We start from the raw sequence: 20742 nt of genomic DNA, 5'->3' as shown, positions 1-20742 counted from the left end.
CATGGTCAAGGCATGTTTATTTTCAAGTCCCATGGACCACTTTCATATATTAGAGTTGGGAAACAATGGTCTAAATTGTGTTATACTGAAATTCTGCAATGGCTTATTTTCTTCACAAGTTGCAACCATTAATGAAAAAGTTTGCATTTATAATTTTGTTTCTGAGTTTCAAAAATAACCCTGCAAAAGAATATAATATTCAAATAGTTTTATTAAAAATACATGTGTATAAAATCCATTTTGTTAAAAATATAATGTACAAATTCCAGTCCAGTAAAAAAGAAAAGTTTAAGAACATTATAAAGTGTTAGCATCACTGCTGCTGCTGCTTGGAATCTCAAATTCATCTCTTTTTAGTTTGGATCTAGATCTTGATTTGTGACTCTTCTTGCTAGTGAGATGTCCAAGTTCCTTCAACTGATGCTGCTGCTGTTTTTCTAATTGATCCAATCTTACTTTTAGGTTCTTAAAGTCAACTCCATTTTGAGTATCCTATTTTAAATAGAAAAATTGAGTCAGGAACTTTCACAGATGTTAAAAAAAAAAAAGTGGTACTCCAGGGTTTCTTGGTCATAAGTGAAATCTGCCTAACAGCATTGTGCTATCAGGCAGACTTCTCACACTAGCTGTATGCATAATGGTATACAGCACTGACTCTTCCTTAATTACAGTAATAAAACCATCAAGATTAGCAAAACTAAACAATGCATTTCAAAAATCATAAAATTCTTTACATTTCATAGTTACATCAATACAACCAGAGCAAAACAGTAAATTACAAATTGATTGATTTTGAAATCTAGGAGTCAGAATCTTTTATCACTGGCCAAATTCTAATTTTAATTGGTATTTGAAGCTTGCCTACCTTTGAATGCAGATGTTGGGCACAGCTGCTTTCTGTACATATGAGCAAATTGGGTTTGCTACTTAGTGCTTCAGTCTCATATTGCAGATGCACTTCAGTGCAAGCTGCCTTGGTTTTGCAAAGGAGAAGCTGGGTTTCAGCTCTGGAGTTTTACTGGTGGGCAGGTAGTAAAGTAGATATATATAAGGAAAAGTTATTGTACATTTGGGCAAAGTCTCTTTCTCTACTGGGTTTGTTACTTAGTGCATTGATGTGAATTAGCAAACTAAGTTTGCTCATAACTATGTGTATAGTGTTATTTGTAATGTGGCTCTGGGGTTTTTCCCCAACTCCACATCAAGCAATGTGAAGAATACAAAACTCTGTAAAGGCCAGATTGATGTAGGTTATTGAGTGTTAGTGTGGGTTAAGTTGTTCATCCAAATGGGGACATTTGGCATACTCAGCAAAATTTTGAGTCAAAAACAACGCCTAGGTATTTTAGTTCTGATTCCATTAATTTTAATTTGAGGGGGGAGTCTTCTTAGATTTCCTTTCAAAAGTATAGATTTGTTTTTTTCCAGTGATATCCTGAGCATGTGTGCCCAGATCCAAGGCCAGAAATTCATCTAGAACAATTTTCCAGAAGAAAGGGCAAAGGATTAAGCCCCTCAGGCAATCTTTATTCACAGGGCATGTCAACTCCTGGAACCTTGTACACTTCTGTCTTTAAGGTAGCTGTTTTTTTACCTGATAGAGGTTTTATGGGACATTTGTACGGTGGAGCCTTTAAGAAAACTATACCACCAGAGTGAGTCAAATGCCCCAGAAAAGTCTATTAAAATTGCCAACATATAATTTTCCCCTGTTTTTTATTTGCTTGGCAGGATAATCTCTTGAAATGTAGAGTTGGTGATTGGCTGTAAAATGTATATACATTCTTGAAGTTATTCTGGTCTCCCTCTGAATTTAGAGGATAGACATTGTGGAGTTAATGTGTTGGCTACACAGTGATATGGCATTGTTTAATTGTTATAGTGATTTGTAGTGGTGTTATAAGGTATGAGGGATATCAAAAAGTTTGTACCCTTACCTACAAAGGTAACTATGCATGAACTTTAAAATCCTTTTCATTGTGCTCTCCATGTATAGTAACATTTCTCACATCTATGGATCAGTTGTTTAATACCTTGATCATAGAAGTCCGTATGTTTTGCCTGAAACCATGATTCCATTACATTGATGACTTCCTGAGATGAATCAAAGCAGTGTCCACTTAACAGTTTTCTTCATTTCTTGAAACAAGAAGTAGTCTGATGGTGCTGTGTTAGGAGAATAGGGTGGGTGCTGCAGTAGTTACACCTTCCTCAGTAAGTGTGGACCCACGAGGTAGGTAATGTGTCAGGATAACCCCTTTTCTGTTTTAAAACAGGACGACAACACCTTTGCAAATGGAGTGGTCTTTACCTTTTTGAGAGGTGGGAGGAGATGTGCTTCCACTGCTTTGACATGTCTTTAGTCTCTGGATCATACTAGTACGCCCAGCATTCGTTACGAACCGATCGAAAAAGTTCTCAACATTCGCATTACACAAATCCAACAGTTGGTGAAAACATTGCGTTAGCAATCTTGGAACCCATTGTGCAGATGGTCATGTAAAATGCTGTGGATAGACCGATAACTAATTCCAACTGCATTTGCAGTGAAATGAATTGTCACTCAGCACCAGCTGCTCTACCTTTGCAACTGTCTCAATGGCCTTCCTTCTCTTGGCTCGTCAAAGACACTTGCACAAGAATTCCAGTGCATGCACTGGAACTCCTGTTTCCACTGTCATAGGATGGACAATTCTGTCCATACACAGCTTTCATTTCCCTTCAATGCCCTGTAAATGCAGGAACTTGATCACTGCTCGATACTCCATTTTGTCAACCCTAGCATCCTTCCTCAGATTCTGGGCTTCACCTCTGGTGTATGATCACCTACGGGAATGAAATTTCATACATTAGTTATTGAAATATGTAGACAACTTATTAAAAATGGCATCTTCCTACTCGTGTTTTATCTAGGTCAGGGTTCGAACTTTTTGATACCCTCTCGTATATATTGTTTTCTGGATGCTTATTTATAAATAGCTGATTTTGTGGCCAGTATGTTATGTAAATGGCAGATGCCCTTTTGGAAATTGTTCTAGATTCACTTTCTTAAAGTGGAGAGACTTTAAATTGTCCTTGGTTCTCCTCCTAAGTTGGGAGGGGCTGGAATGATTTTGGTTGTGGAAATGTATTCTAATTTTGTTTTACTGTTTCTTGCTGTTGTTTTGGGTGGGTGTTGTTAACTCAATGCAAGTAGTGAATTGTAATGGGCTTAAGCTTTGACTTAGTTTTTGTCTAGATAGGATTTTCTTGTTTGCTGTTTTCCTAATGTTAGAATACAGGAAATAGAATTGGATAGTTAACGTCTCCCCACTCATGTTGTAAGATGGTTTAAAGCTAGACAAAAAGTACATATTGTTTAAGGTTGGTTGATATTTGGTCTTAATCTAATATTAAGTATCTGTTCACTAGTCTATATTACTTGTTCTTCTAGGGCAGTGTTTCTCAACCTTTTTTTAATTATTTTAAAATGGGATCCCTGAGCTTGAAGCTTCTTAGTTAAAAGTTCATTGTTTGGTATGATGTAAGTTTAATTCTGTCTTCTCTTGAACATATCAATTCTGTTTCTTTCCATTGTAAATATATTATTTACTGAACTAAAACGTTGGAAAACAAAAGTATTTTGGCCATTTCAGATGACATTGTTGGATAAAGAAGTGTAGTTGTTTTTGATCTCCACAACTCAGTGATTCCACCTTCTTCAATACATTTTAATTCAACGATTTCTTGAATTTCTTCGCTAGCAGACCCGATACACATCAAAAGGGATCTAACATCCATGGCTTCAATTCAAAAGAAAATAAATCTGAAAATCTAATTTACATTTCACCTTTCAAAGTACACAAACAATCTGAATAATTCTTAAGATCATTCTTGGTGAGATTCATTGATCTCAAAACTCTTGCATATCGTTAAATTGCTTTCAAATATTTTCAGTGAAGGCTTTTAATATGCGTTTGCAGTCTATCACTGTAATTCATTGCCCCTGATGATAAACCTAAGCCATATAATATTGGTAAACACAAAAACAACCAACACAAAAACAACCCGGTGTTGTTTTTGTGTTGGCTAAATCTGTCTCCTTCGCTTTCTAAAAAAAAATTATCGTATCAAAAAAGACTGACAAATCTAGATAACCATCCTTTAGAAAGCCATCTTACTTCTGTTCAAAATTTTCTGAAAAGGTGATCATATTTGCTAAGTGACTTTATTGAAGTGTATTAAATGATTTGAAAAAGGAATATTACACATAGGCTGTCAATAAGACCATAAGCTAGTTATTCATCCAGAGACTGTTGACACTTTTTCTTTTCAGCACTTGATATGACTGATGATGGGTTGAATAACAAAATGTAAACTATTTTTATTTAACTCTCACAGCCCATGTCACTCACAAAAGCACTGTAGATCAAAAATAAACCACTTCCACAATAAATCAATACTAATTGTTGCTTAGAAAGTAGAAACAATAGACAAACATTTCTTTATCCCATCCATGACTCATATTGACCAATGAAAGAAAAGAATAAATAAATAAACTGCACAAACTCCAAGGATTGTGGAGATATTACCTCTGAAAGCACTTAGGCAATTGAATTAAATCACTCCTAACATAACATACCTATATGTTAAAAATCAGTTGTCTTCAGGGAAAAAGAAAACCCAATGAGAGAAATATTAAGAAATAAGATGTTGGGTAGGGATGAGCTTTGGAGAGCTACAAACCATTGTAATAGCCATGATTTTTTTTCATCCCTGCTGAGAATCACTGTTCTAGGGGGTGCCTTTTTCTTTCTATCTCTATTCCCCTTCTCCAATAATACTACTTTGTATTTTTTTTTTTTTTTTTTTACTTTGTCTTCTGTTTCAGGGGATGTCTATTTCTTATCTTCTATCCAACTTTCCCTTCAATTCCAATCCCCAATCTCTGCTTCCTTTCTCTAAACACCTTGGGGCTTGCCTGGTAGTTTCAGTTAAAAAGCAGTCCCTAGTATGCCTCCTCATGGACAAGGATGAAAGTGCGTATTCTTATTATGTTACTCTGAGTAGGGGAATAATCCCCAGCCTCAATCTGGATAATAGTATCTAACACACCGATGACCCAAAACATTATGACCAGCAAGTTGTTATGCAAATCGAAGCAACTGCAGGTGAACTACGGTCAGCCATGGTTAATACCTACCGAAAATGATCTGAGGTGGGAAAACCCATGAACCGCTGGTGGTTCATGGGACCTATGAATCGGTGTATTAGATACTATGTTGGATGACCCCGGCTCATTAATGCTAGAGGTGAGTGAAGGCTCTCCAAGATGTTACATGGCAACAGAAGGGCGAGTGTGGTGCAACTTGCTGGTAATTGGAATGCTTGTGGCGGAAGTAATGCATCACAACACACAGTATATCGAACCCTGTATAAAATGGGGCTGTGTACTGGCGATAGTGCCTACGATGGGCATGCGAGCATCGAAACTGGACTTTGAGTGATTGGAAGAAGGTCATCTGGTCCAAGGAATCATGTTTCCTGTTACACCACATGGACAGCCACGTACGTGTGCGTCATTTACCTGGGGAAGTGTTGGTGCCTGGATGCACCGTGGGACGAAAACAAACCAGTGGCAGCAATGTTCTGCTGGATAGTCATCTGTGCACTCTGAAGTCTACCACCTACCTAAACATCATTGCTGACCAGATACACCCTTTCATGGCAACAGTCTACCCCTCTGGTGGTGCTGTCTTTCAGCAGGATGCGCCATGCCACACCACCTAGATTGTTTGAGATTGGTTCGTGGAACATGAAGACTTCCAGGTATTGCCCTGGCCTGCAAGGGCCCCAGCCATCAATCCCATCGAGCATCTGTGGTTTGTGTTGGAACAGCAACTCTGATCTGTAGCATCTCAACCATGGACCGTACAGGATCTGCTGGTTGTGTTGGTACCAGATACCACAAGACACATTTAAAAATCGTGTAATGTCCTTCCCTTGCCAGTTACAAGCTGTTTTGGCTTCATGCGAAGGACCAACATCATATTAGGTAGGTGGTCATAATATTTTGGCTCATCAGTGTATGTTGTTAACACACTGCCCAACACAGGGTTGGGGTTTCATCTGGTTTTACATTTCCTCTTTGCAGCTTGTTGGTCACTATTCTGTACATACTCCCCATGGGTCAGCATTTCTGGAAGTTCTGGCCAGGATTCCTTTTTCTTTTCTCTTATGATGGAAGTATACTGGTTCCTGAGAGTCCTATAGGTATCTCTCAGGGCATCAACTTCAGGGCTAAGATGTTCTAGCCCTCTGGAAATGTCTCGTTGCTTGGTGTACCCTTCTCCTGAGTAGTCATTGTAGGAACATCTGGGCTATAATTGTTATTTGATTTAGACCACTTATTTCCCTGTTTCTGCAGCTCAGCTGCTGTGAGGTCAATGAAGATATTCTATCTTCTCATACCTGTAGAGAATTCTGAGCTATCTGTGCACTTAAGTTATTGCACTGTGATCTGACTTATCAGGCTGGAAACACCAGTTTGAAAATTTGTGTGCTAACATTTGTGGCAAGAGTGACATCAGTATCACTCTACTACATGGTACTACTAAAAGTAGGCAGGTTGTGTGGTTGATTTAATACCTGAAATGTAGAGGTAGCAATATATTCTGTAAGAATTTGGCCATTATGGGTGCCTACTCTGTCTTCTGCACAACTATGCCATAAGGTTGACTGGCAGTTGACATTGGCACAGACTATTATATTAGTATTTGGCAATAAAGCTGTAGCTATTTGTAGGTATTCAATTCTAGGATTGCTATGTACAGAAAGAGTTTTATGCTCGACATATACAATGACTTTTTATAGCTTGAGCCTTTTGTCCCAGACTGTCTACTTAACTTATGGCCCCATCTCTGGGCAGTAACAAACTTTAAATAAAAAGCACTATATTTCTCAATTGAAGTAGTGCTATACCACAATAACTCATGGCAAAGTACTTTCACAGCTTGAGCCTTTTGCCCTAGATTTAAGTGTGTCATCAGCATGGATTTGTTCTTTTGATAAAATGTATTTCCCACAAATACAATGGAAAATTTCATGATACTTCAAAATACACATAAAAACTCCTGTGATAAAATACGGGGCCAAAGTACAAGCTACAAAAAGTACATGTTGCATGTCAGACATACCTTTTTCTGTACACGAGGAGTGCTTTTTATTTTGAGTAGTGCACAATCAAAGCAACTCTCAGCCAAGTGGCTCCAGAATGTTGAACTTGGTGCATGAAATGGCAAACAGAGTTTGTTCAAAGCACTGTACAGAAAGAGGGTATGCCTAACCCGTACAATGAATTTTTATAGTTTGAAGCTTTTGCCCTAGCCTTGGTTGGTATAGAGTTTTAGGTGAACCAGCAACATTGTGATAGCCCTAGCCTTAAGCACATCTTCATCTACTACATCTCCCATCCCAGGATTGTTTAGATGTTCACAATGCAATCAGGGTTGAAATCATAGTTTGGGTACTAACCAATTTCTCTGTATACGTGATTTACATTTAGAGTAGTGCAATACCAAGGCAGCTCATAACACAATACCTCTACAATATTATATTGCTGCAATAAGTAGCAAACCCAGTTTTGCTGAAAGCTATGTACAATAAACTCCCATTATAGCATTATAATTGGAATAGTGTTATAAGCGGAATCACCATATTTTGGTAGATAATGCTGATTTTTTTATTGCAGGTTATGAAGCTTGTTTATGCAAGTCAAAAACTTTCTCAGGAGCATTTTTAAATGGGAATTCCCTAAATGTTAAAAGTTTTTAACATGGGATCAAAAAAAAAAAAAAAGGAAAGAGCATTAAAAGCAGGAGCATTACTTGTAAGATAAGTTCTACATTTTGCAGTTTATATTTCCCATCATTAAATGCACATTTCGATGCAACTAGCAAGCATGCAAAAATTCCTCTGAGTAGAAGGCAGTATAAATGCCACAGGTTAGAATTAAAATTAGATGATACATCTACACTGAAGCTTATGCTACTAGTGCTGATTTACTTGCAAAATCACTTTCTAAGTGATTAGAAAAATTTTAACAAGCGGCAGCATGGATGGTTCAGTTTCTTTCAGAAGTGGCCAAATCTGCACCAGCAGCCTTTCCTATTAGTTGAATGTTGTGGCACCAAGCTTGAAAACCTCAATGATTCTGCTGGAGATTGCAAAATCCTTAGCTACTTATTACAATTAAACATTATGGGAAATTCGGGTAATCAAGAACTAAATGCAAAATGGTATTTTGTATTGGTGCATTACGTAAATGTACAGAGTTTGATTTATGTAATGCACCAACAAAAAAATAGTTTAATACCAGATAGTTTAATCTCAAAATTTCTACTGAATACTGTGGTTGACCACTGTAACGATTAGGACAAAATTGATAGTTCCAACGTTGCCAACCAATCCTAAGTATATAGCTAAATCCGCAGGAATTAGAAAAAATATATATAGCAACTAATTATGGTTTAATGAATAAAAAAAAAAATCACCCTGTAAAGAAAATATTTCACCATAATTTAGAGAGTAATTTTTTTACTTATCTGGTAATCTCATGATCTTATAATTCTTGGACACAGTGGTAGCCAAAAGCTTGAGTGGGACTTACAACTTCTGACCACGTTGCCAGTCTAGTAAAAAGCTAGTTGCTTTGAGTGAATGTATATGAAATATGTTATTAATAAAGTTACAAACTAAGCCAAAAAGTGAGTAATTTAGACTGGTACCTTAGAGTAATGCTGAGGCTAGAAATGCATGAAATCTTAAACATGCTTTTCTCATTTGTTTTATGTATTAAAAAAAAAAAAAAAAAAAAAAAAAATGCACATCACTTGCTATCTGGAAATTTTTGACTTACAAAAAACATATGAAAGGAACCCAATCAAACACGATGACCTACAATATCCTTGAATATTATTTTACAAATAAATTATTTGAAAGCTACATTAGGCCAAAACTGATCGCTAAAATAATTTTTGTACACATACCTTTTTAATCGTGGGTCTTAATGGTAATTCATTCAGAGAAGGCAAAACAGAGCTCGAGAAAACATTCCCAATTTCAAGATTACTGTTTGGAATATTTGCAAGAGTAACAGCCATAACATTGTGAAATTCTTCATGTTTTCTACGAAGATCCAGAAGTTGTTTTTTCAACTGTGCATGAACTTCTGGGGGTATATTTTTCCTGTAGAATTAATTAATATATATAAACTTACATAATTTTATTATGTAGAATATTTACACAAAGTTTTAATGATATCATTTAATGGTACCAAAAATACCACATATACAGTAAAATTCAACAAAACCTCTATAGGTGACCAAAATTTGATGTAGTGGTTTAAGAGATACTATATTCATGCTAGTTGTCTTTAAGTCAACCATCAAGTACCTAACACCCTCTCTTTGCAACCACTATTCTCACAACCAATTGGCAAAAAATAACCAAATATCAATGAGGAAAATAATTTAGATTGTCCTTATTTATGTCATCTTTAAATTTGAGTATACGTCTACAGTATTAGACTAAAGGGAACGAAACATCATAACGAAGTGTTGGTCAAGACATCAAAGGCGGATATTGTTGGGATATCAGAGACGTGGTGTCACACAGATATAAGGAATGCTGAACTGGAATTTGGGGAGTACAATGTGTACAGAAAGGATAGACAGGATAGGAAGGAAGGAGGTGTTATGCAGTTAATAAAGAAAAACATAAAATCAAAGAAGTGCAACCAGTTGATATAGATGAACAGTGCCCTGTTGAGTCAGTTTGGTGTGACAGCACTGCGAAAGCAAAAATAAGAGTAGGAGTGTGTTATAGGCCTAATGACTTGAATGAGTACAATGAACAATTGTACAGATAAATAGTGGGCTAGTAAATCGGAATGTCTTATAATGAGGGATTTTAACTTCCCAGATATTGACTGGAACTTGTGGGTTGGGCACTCACACACTAGTCAGACTTTTGTGGATTTATTGGATGATTGTTTTTTACAGCAGCATGTTCGAGAGGCAAACAGAGAAAGTAATACTCTTGATCTGGTTATCAGCAGTGATCATTCATGTATTAGGAATTTGCAGATAAAACATCACTGCCACCACTAGGTGGCAGTGATCACAGTGTACTGACGTGGGATTTACTTAAAGATTTAACTACTATCAGGGGTAAAGGAAAGGGTTTTTGCTTCCATAAAGGCGAGTACAGTGGTCTCCAACAGTTTTTAAATTCTGTACAGTGGGATCAACTGACGATGTTACCAACAGTAAATTCTAAGTGGGAAGCATTCAAGGAATTAATCGTGGAAGCTACTAAAAGGTTCATACCTATTAAGAAATATTGTTCAAGGTTTAGGCCTAAATGGTTGTCAAATGAACTAATGAGACTCGTAACAGAGAAAAAAATGCATGGGATGCATATAAATTATCAAGCGACTCAGAAGCATATGGCAGATATAAGTTAATCTGTAATCAGGTCACAAAGGAGGTTCGGCAGGCGAAGGCAGATTACGAGAAATCCTTGGCAAAAGATGCTAAGAAAAACAGCAAGGATTTCTTTACTTATATAAACTCTAAAAGGAAGGGGATGAATCTGATCGGTCCACTTGACATCGATGGTTCGACTGTTGATGATCCTGCTCAGATAGCAAACAAACTGAATGAGTATTTTGCATCTGCATTCACACGTGAGGAATTATTAAGGTTTGAAAATGGCAGAAGGTTATCAAATTGTAGCAAGATACTTAATGATTTTGTAATAACCGAGAGCAAAGTGGAAGAGAAATTGTTGAAGTTAAACGTAAGAAAAGCACCTGGGGTGGATGGGATCTATCCAGTTATATTAAAGGAGACGGCAAAGCAACTAAGCAAACCCTTAGCCATAATTATGAGAGCATCCTTGAACTCAGGGGAGGGTCCCACAGACTGGAGATGTGTAAATGTATCCCCAATTCACAAAGGGGGATCGAAGGGTGACACGAGTAATTACAGACCATTTAGTTTAACTTCTGTTCCAGGTAAAAAAAATGATGTCACTGGTTAAAGATGCATTGCAGGATCATCTAGACAAGACTGCAGCAATAATTCAGACACAGCATGGGTTTGTTAAGGGAAAGTCTTGTCTGACAAATTTGATAGGATATTATGATGTGGTTACAAAGGAACTGGATGCAAAAAATAATTTTGATATCATATATTTGGATTTCAGGAAAGCTTTTGACACTGTTGCGCATGGAAGACTATTGTACAAACTGGAGCAGAATGGTATTAAGGGTAAGTTGCTACAATGGATAAAAGGATGGTTAAGTGCTAGAAGACAGAGGGTGGTAATCAATGGGTGCTGCTCTTCTTGGACTAATGTTATTAGTGGAGTCCCTCAGGGTTCGGTGTTACGTCCACTGTTGTTTTGTATATTTATCAATGATATTGATGAAGGTATATCAGGCTTAATGTCGAAGTTTGCAGATAATACAAAGGTTGGCAGGGTTGTTAATGGCAGTGTGCTACTGCAACAGGATCTAGATAATTTGGGCAGATGGGCTAAGAAGTGGCAACTGAAGTTTAACCTTGACAAATGCAAAGTACTACATATGGGTAGAAGTAACCCCAGAGAAACGTACCAACTGTGTGGTACTACACTTAAGGCCGTAGAAAATGAAAAAGACCTGGGAGTAATTGTGCAGGCAGATATGAAGTTTTCTGAGCAATGCAGACAGGTTGCCAGGGCAGGTCATGGGGTTTTGTCAATGATATATAGGAATTTTGCTAGCAGGGAAAAGGAGGTGATTATCCCTCTGTATAAGGCAATGGTCAGGCCACGGCTTGAGTACTGCGTACAGGTCTGGAGGCCTCATTTTAGGAAGGATGTAGATTTACTTGAGCGTGTACAGAGAAGGGCAACTAGATTGGTGAGGGGGATGAAGGGATCCTCTTACCAAGAGAGGCTTAAGTTCTGCACATTGCAGTGGCTGGAGACTAGGCACCTGCGTGGTGATCTGATTGAGGTATATAAGGCCTTGAATGGGTTGAGCACGCTGAATTATGATGGGATCCTTCCACTTGTTCAGATTACGAATCTAAGGGGGCATAAATTCAAATTAAGAAAAGACAGATGTAGAATAGATGTGCGGAAATTTTCCTTTAGCCAGCGGGTGGTTAATTGCTGGAACAAACTTCCATCCGTCGTTGTGGAAGTTGATAGGTTGAATAAATTTAAGGAGGACCTGGACAGGCATTTGGAGGGAATGGTGTGATTTTTTTTTTTTTTTTTTTGGCTGATGCTGCATAAGCTCATACATTTGCTTTCTTGCATCACATTCCACTACTACTACTGTAATTTGTTGCATTAAAAAAAAAAAAAAAAAAAAAATCTTGCCACAGTTTACAATTAGGGGACAAGACCTTGTTGTTTATCCTGCAATTTACAAGTGACCTGCTCTAGTTCACTTGTGTCAATTTTGGCTAAGCTCTAGGCTAGCATAAGTAAAAGTAATAAAAACAGTATTCATGCCACAATTTATATGTGCACTTTGTTGACTCAGCCAAAACTGACACATCAGTTTTGGCTAAGCCACTTGTTATCAAACAGCAAAGTGCACATTTTAGAATTACAAACAGAAATCAAAGTGGAAAGAGAAATGTCTCAGAGAAGACTGGCTGAAAAATGTCACTGCTGCAAGACAGATACAGGCCACTTTGAAAAATAAGAAATGGTTTGAAGCCAGAAGAAATATTCAGAGGGACTCAACATCAAACCTTCAAGGAGATCAACGATTTGACTCGTTTGTGGTTCGACAGCGCTTGTGCAAGAAATCTGCCAATGAATGGGCCAATATTAAAAAGAGGAAAGCAAAGCGTTTTGCTGAAGAACTAAACCATGATAATTTTACAGTAACAGGTGACTTGAAAAGTTTTGTAATAGAAACAATATTGTATTCAAAAGGGTTTGTGGTGAAAGTGTGTCAAATAATCCAAACACAATTCAGGATTGGATCTCAAAATTAATGGATTTGACTGAAAACTATCAGTGAAGTAATATTTTCAATGTAGATGAAACATCACTTTTTTATCATGCTTTTCCCACAAAATCATTGCTTTTAAAAAGGTCTAAATGCCATGGTTTTAAAAGCAAAAAGGACTCACAATTTTGTTGTGTATAAGTGCACTATGTGAAAAAATAAGACCATTATTTATAAATGTTCTTACGTTTATAAATATAAAGTAAAACTTGATATTTCACCAGGGGGCTACACCTGACCATGCATCAAACTGCATTTCTATACTTGCCCATAACTGTAAAAAGAAGAAATTTAAGAAAATAAGACCGAAAAAGGGAAAGTAGTATAACACATTATTATGGACAAGGTAGTCCCTATTACAGCCACTTCTGTTTTAAATCTTTAGATAGTCTTGTTTTTGTTACATGTCCTGCCATATCTCTACCTACTTTTTAGTCTTAAATTTAGCATGCATTTTCTCATTCTGTTATCTTTTTCCTCTTGGCTTTTGGCATTTGTGTAACTTACACTTCCAGCTTCATGTTTACATGTATATATACATCGGCATCCTTTGCATGCTCTGGTGCATTCGCTATATCCAGCTTATTTTTATTTTTCCACTTTTTCTCCTGGTTTTAACCCACTGGTATTATATTTTATATAAATTTAAGAATTGGCTATCTGCTGCTTTGCATGATGATATTTTTTAAATTACAGCTACTTCTGTTTTATATCTTTAGACAGTCTTTGTTCGTTACACATGCTGCCATACTTCTAGTTTTAAATTTAGCATGCATTTTCTCATATTTCTGCTATCTTTTTCCTCTTGGCTTTTAGCATTTGTGTAACTTTCACTTCGAGCTTCACATTTATACATATCTACATTCTTTGCTGCTGCTTTGTGCACTCTGGTACATTTGCCATATCCAACCTATTTTTAGTTTTTCACTATTTCTCCTGGTTTTAACCCACTGGTATTATATTATATACAAAGGGTACTAGGAAAGTTTTGCAATATGACGCAACAATGAATCACAGGAAGCTGCATGTTGAGACATGTTCATACGTGCATAGTAGCCGCCGCGGCAAGTCGATGGGCTCAGTTATTCATTAGTAGTGAGAGTGTAAAGTGCTTGCGATGGCATCGTGGTCACGAAATGAGATAAGGACAGTTTTGCGGTATAATTTCGTGCGTGGTTTAACCATAGACCAGTGCTTAGAAGAAATGACTCTTGCACTAGATGATGATTGTCCACATCGTACAATGATATTCAGGTGGTATAGAGAATTCCAAAGGGGAAATTTCACTCTGGAGGATTCTGAGAGGCCGGGAAGGCCACAAATGTCAGTTACGGAGGAAAACGTTACTGCTGTGAGGAAAATGCTTGACGAAAACAGGCGAGTGACCTACCAACAGATAGAGGATACTTTGGGCCTAAATGCACCAGCAATTCGTTCGATTCTGCAAGATCATTTGCACGTGAAGAAACTTTGTTCTCTCTGGGTGCCGCATCAACTGACTGAAGAGCAGATGACACGACGTGTGACTTGGTGCCGGGAGATGTTAAAAAAGTTTGATAAGGGACAATCTCGGTATTTGAACAACATCGTGACAGGTGACGAGACTTGGCTGTACTATTACGATCTGCCGACCAAGGCTCAAAACAAAGTTTGGGTCTTTGATGATGACGACACACCCGTAATTGTCAGAAAATCCCGATCTGTAAAGAAGAAAATGATAGCTGTATTTTTCAAATCGAGTGGAATTGTGGAACGTGGACACGCAGAAGACAGTCACAGCTAAGTGGTATACTGAACAATGCCTGCCTAAAGTCATTGGATCTATGAAGAACCTGCGGCCAAAGTCAAGAATGGACACCTGGTACCTCCATCACGAAAATGCTCCAGCTCACCGCGGCAAAGCCTACACCGACTATTTGACCACGACAGGATTGAAACTTCTCGAGCACCCTCCCTACAGTCCAGACCTTGCTCCCTGCGACTTTGCACTGTTCCCGCATGTGAAAATGAAGCTAAAAGGGAGGCGGTTTTCCAGTGATGAGGACCTTCTACGGGCTTGGGACAACGAGTGTGCTTTACTCCCTAGTGAAACTTGGCAGAACTGGTTTAAAGATTGGTTTCGGAGGATGGAGAGGTGTATTGAATGTAGGGGAAATTACTTTGAAAAAATTAAATAAACAAAGCTGTACTGCAAAACTTTCCTAGTACCCTTTGTATATATTAAATAGAATAACAAGAACGTTAATGTAGAAATAAAAAAAGTACAAAAATGGGGTGGTAGTCTAGTGCGGTCCAAAGCACAAATGCTATACTTAAGCAGAGTAAGGACAAAAAGTGATTAAGGGGGGGAATTAGAAGAGAAAAACTTAAAAGAGAGATTAGATAGTAAAGATAACTAATAAAATATGCATAATAAAAACACATAATTAAGTAAAAATTGATCAAATGAGGATGTGTGTGGCAACAAACACAAAATAGCAACATCCCGTCTTCATTTCTGATGTAAACAAGCCAATGGATAAAAAGAATAAACATAAATGAGAATAAAATTTAGTTACCAAAATAATGGAAGACGTGAAATAGAAATTACTAGAATTAAAAGGGGACTTTTCTTTTTTTTTTTAGAAAATGGCTTGTGAACTTTACAGTCAACACAATGAAGTTGTGAAATTAAAACTGGAATAATAATAATAACTGAAATCTCTAGAGACAACATTTTAGCCTAATACTAGTTAAAAGTAAAGAAATTTGAAAAAAAAAGTGAGTAGCCTACTATAAAGGGATGGTTAAATGGAAGAACACAGAGTGGTTCTTGAGTCACTGATTCCCTATGTGGATATAGAATCAGTACTTGAATATATAGAGATATTAGAAATATAGCAATGTAGACCAATAATAACTGAAAAAAAAATTTTGACCAATGAGATTATACAGACAGAAAGTTATAAACAACAGCTTTCAGTAAAAACAAAATAAAATGAAATATAAATATTAAATAATAGTGGCACCTAGAAATAAATTTTTAACCATTATTTAGAAATTCTGAAGAGTGAATAACATGTTTAGCCTAATTGCAAATAAAGTAATGAGATGAAAATATAAACCTGAAAAAAAAAAAACAAGTATGACTGTGATGTTAAATATCTAGGCTATAAATAAGGAGCCAAAGAATAGAAATGGAAATAAGTGAAATGGTATCAGAAAATACATATAGCAATGATAGTTAAAGTAAACAACAATATTACATATAGTGGCTTACGGAGAAGAATAAGTTACATAAATAAAAAGTATCAATGGTAGAGTGAAAAGGTGCAAAGCACTATAGAAGAAATGGCCCGAGTAAATAGATTCAAACATATAGCTAAGTAGCCAAATAACTGAAGAGGAAATGTTTTAGACCAATACTTAAGAAAGAAGAGCTGTAAATATCAACTTCAGGTAAACCTTAAGTTGATATTTATGGCCATCTTTAGATGAGGTATATTGCAGAGAGGTTATATAAAACAGTGATTTTACAAAAATTGACTGAATGACGGGTTAAACTGCTGAATACAAAAACCATACTAAAACAGTGCACAAATGAAGTCTAAATATAAGATTATATTATAGTGGCACCTTGTGACAAATTTTTTACCATACTCTAGAAATTTCAGAGAGTAAATGAAATACAGGGTGATTCCACCAGTGCGACAAACTTGCAGGAGGTGTAGGGGACACAAAGACGAATCGGAATCACATAGCATTGAAGGGTCCGAAATGCCTTCGTCATGCAGTAGAGGACGTTGAATGGGAGGTTGCGTGAACAGCAATCCCGCTGGAAGTTAGCATTTGCGAACCGTTTCTGTTGAAGAAACCAAGTAGCAAAAGTCCTCCGGAGTGGATAATCCGCAGGCTCCAATGATTGGACGCGTTGCAGTTGGTATGAACTCATTTGGTTTGTTGACAGTATTCTCCATACAGTGGATTGGGAAATACCCAATCGTTGGCCTATCACTCGAGTACTCGGATTGCCTTCTGCAAGACGTAGGACATTCTCCTCATTGTCTAGTGTCCTCATCGTTCGCTCTCGATTCATGGTACCTCTCGTGAAACAACCAGTCTCACGTAACCTGTGCACACATGCGAAAATCGTATGACGGGGAGCATGCCTGTGCGGGAAATGTTCCTGGTACAAGCGCAGAGCGGCGTACCCGTTACAGTCCGCAGCCCAGCCAGTTCAACGTTTAGTTTAAATACTCGTCCATCCTACTGCCTCGGGAACCGGTTCACAAATGCTGACTTACAGCGGGATCGCTGTTCACGCGACCTCCCATTCAACGTCCTCTACCGCATGACGAAGGCATTTCGGACCCTGCAATGTGATTCTGATTAGTCTTTGTGCCCCCTACACCTGCAAGTTTGTCGCACTAGTAGTGAATCACCCTGTATATATATTGTGCCATCTGGCAGTATGAAAAACATGAAAGCAACACAAAAAGAAAACGAGAGAAATGCAAATGAATTGTAGTCAAACTATACAAAGTGAGCTACGTACATAATGTACAAGCCTAGAAGAAAAAATTAGATATATAGTGATATATATAGATCAAAAGAATAACAGTGAAACAGACAGTGAGAAATAATGAAGCAGATATAATGTGGGACAACATAGATTGAAGTAGACATAATGTGTAAGTATTATGAATCTGAAATAAATCTTTCAAAATAAATCTTTTTGAAATAAAGTTAAAAACTAAGCCAAAAAGTGAGTAAATTAGACCAGTACCTTGTAGTAATGCTGAGGCCAGAAATGTGTGAAATATAACAATAAAATGCACAAAACCAAATAATTTTACTGATAAATCTCTAGTAAGTTAATGAATTTTGAAAAAACATTTTTATAGTTTTATAATATTAAGAGCTTTATAAAAATGATATTTTAAGTAAGATAATGAAAAAGAATTGCTGATAAGTTTAAGAAAAAAAAATTTTTTTAAGGTTGCAAATAGTAATATTGTAATTATTACATATGGTAGCAATTCTAACATATTAGGAAGTAATGATGTTACAGTGGATTGCTGGAACAAACTTCCGTCTGTCTTTATGGAAGTTGATAGCTTAAATAAATTCAAGGCAGAATTAGAATGGGTGAAATTGGGAGGGTTTTTTTTTTTTTTTTTTTTTTTTGGCTGATGCTGTATAAGCTTGCTTTCTTGCATCATGTGCCTCTACTAATGCTATTAGAAAGATTGGAAAACCAATAGGAATAATTAACAACTTCAAAGTTGAAAGAGCCTTGTTTATTATAAAGATCACCCGAAGTATGATCATTAATGATATTTATGTTTAGGTCCAAGTAATTAGTGTGTTTTTTAAGTTTGGTTTTTTTCTAAAGTAAGTTCACACGGATATAAATGGCCAAATTCCTTAATATAATTTGGATAGCTGATTATGCAGAGATAGTCAGTATACCTAAATAACAGGATATTTTGAAAAAGAGAAATTTCTGACAAGTAAAGATATAAATTTGCTATAATTCAAGGAAAATGCCTAACCATAGGAGTACCCTTGATCTGTTGATATACCTATTAATCATCAACATAGTTATTTAAAGATACATAGATAAATCAAATTGTTCCAAAACGTGATGTTACAATCAATAACATGTTTATACTTATGATAAATTTTTAACAGAACGGTTTTAAAATTAGACAGATCTATGCTAATAAAGAGACTATGGAAATCAAACTTTTTGAATATCTTATATTTTATTGGTAAATTATTAAGAATAATTTTGTTGTTAGGTAAAATACCCACAATGTGCTTAAGTAACTGTTCTAAAGTTATTCCTGAAAGGTGTTCATAACTATTTTTATAAGAAGTAATAAATCTGAATCTAACAGGTGTTTTGTGTCTTCTACGTATGATGGAAGACAGTATAACAGGTGTTATACTGTCTTCCATCATACGTAGAAAGAAGATGGAAGACAGTATAACAGGTGTTATACTGTCTTCCATCATGCAGTATGACTGATGACTTTTGAGGTTATGATGGACATCATGGCGAGATACAGCTCTAAAACGGTGTTTGCAGGCTGGCCACTAGTTATTACACTGGACCGAACCTATTGGTAACTCTTTAGGAGGCTTCCAGATCAGTTAGTGTATAATCTTGCTACCTCTACTCTGCCAGACAGTGACAGGAGAGAGTCCGAGTAGAGTGTATGTGGGTGGGTTGGGGGGCATTGTGATTTTAATGTTCACAACTCCAGCTGGCTTCCATTTTCTAGTCACACTGACCCAGCTGGTCGAGATGCCAGGGCTTTTGCAATTACTAATGACTGTGCACAGATTGTTCATTTACCTTCAAGATTGTTTGTTTGTTTATTTGGATTTTAGGAGCATTAGCAACTAAGGCCATATTGCTCTGGGATATGCAGTGGTCATTCCCTGACCTTTCCGTATTTGGTGGTGACGGGCTCAAACTCCAGGCTAATCAAGAAGCGTGTGCTACACACTGCTGCTCCTTCCCACCTGGCGACGGAGGCGCCATTTACCTACAAGAACACTGGACAATCCTAACCATACAGCCAACACGTTTGATCTTTTCTCGCAAACAACCCTTCTAAGTAAATGGTCCTTTAGGCACCTCAGATCACACAACTTGGTGATTGTCTCTTCTCCAATGGAGCCTTTATCTCATGGCTATTCCCAACCTCGTGTTATTTGGCATTACAAGAATGCAAAATGGGATGACCTGCGAGCTTTCTTTTCCTTGGTCGGATTACTGTTTAAAAACTTCTGAGGTCAACGATTCCTCAGATCATGTCAGTGAAATTATTCTTGTAGGAATGGAATCCTTTATCCCACACTCCACTTTAAAATCTCGTCCCTTATCTAAACCATGGTTTTCCAATAAATGTGCTAAGGCTGTTCAAGAGAAGAATGTTGCATATTGTAATTGGCTTGTTTCCAATTCTTCAGTTTCATTTACTGCCTACATCACAGCTCCAACAATTGTAAAGCAGTCATTAATCAGTCCAAACTAGATTTTGAACAGGTTAAGTACTGAAAAATTATTTCTTGCCCTAATGGTAGTCGAGCATTCTGATCTCTTGCCAAAAGCTATTGGCCACAACTTTTGCCCGTCTCTGCTCCCACCTCTGTCAAAACCAGATGGTTCTGTTGTCACTTCAGCCAAGAATAAAGTTCACCTGCTAGCATCCCATTTTACTTCCAATTCCTTCAATATACCTTCCATCAATGATATTGATTGATGAAGGTATATCAGGCTTAGTGTCGAAGTTTGCAGATGATACAAAGGTGGCAGGGTTGGTAATGGCAGTGTGCTACTGCAACAGGTTCTAGAAAATTTGGGCAGATGGGCTGAGAAGTGGCAACTGAAGTTTAACCTTGACAAATGCAAAGTACTGCATATGGGTAGAAGTAACCCCAGAGAAACGTACCAACTGTGTGGTACTACACTTAAGGTGGAAGAAAATGAAAAAGACCTGGGAGTAACTGTGCAGTCAGATATGAAGTTTTCCTGGCAATGCAGACAGGCTGCCAGGGCAGGTCATGGGGTTTTGTCAATGATATATAGGAATTTTGCTAGCAGGAAAAAGGAGGTGATTGTCCCTCTGTATAAGGCAATGGTCAGGCCACACCTTGGGTACTGCGTACAGGTCTGCAAGCCTCATTTTAGG

At 37.1% G+C, this 20742-nt stretch overlaps 1 protein-coding gene across 3 annotated transcripts in view; it reads right to left on the bottom strand.

Moving 5' to 3' along the window:
- Positions 1-290: 290 nt before the first annotated feature.
- LOC150086818 (centrosomal protein of 83 kDa-like) overlaps positions 291-20742 on the bottom strand; it is a 173621-nt gene continuing 153169 nt past the window's right edge. For all 3 annotated transcript variants that reach the window (XM_090371589.1, XM_090371588.1, XM_090371590.1), the window contains 2 exons: positions 9027-9225; positions 291-492 (listed from right to left, as the gene is read on the bottom strand). In XM_090371589.1, coding sequence (XP_090227715.1) covers positions 298-492; positions 9027-9225 — 394 coding nt within the window. In that variant the 3' untranslated portion in view covers positions 291-297. The remainder of the gene's footprint in view (positions 493-9026; positions 9226-20742) is intronic.

The sequence above is a fragment of the Mastigoproctus giganteus genome, chromosome 4 (genome assembly GCF_048544385.1).
Source record: "Mastigoproctus giganteus isolate SK-2022 chromosome 4, ASM4854438v1, whole genome shotgun sequence".
NCBI classification, from domain to species: Eukaryota; Metazoa; Arthropoda; class Arachnida; order Uropygi; family Thelyphonidae; genus Mastigoproctus; species Mastigoproctus giganteus.
The sequence above is the reverse complement of the archived record's forward strand: the minus strand, read 5'-3'. Positions and strand labels throughout refer to the sequence as shown.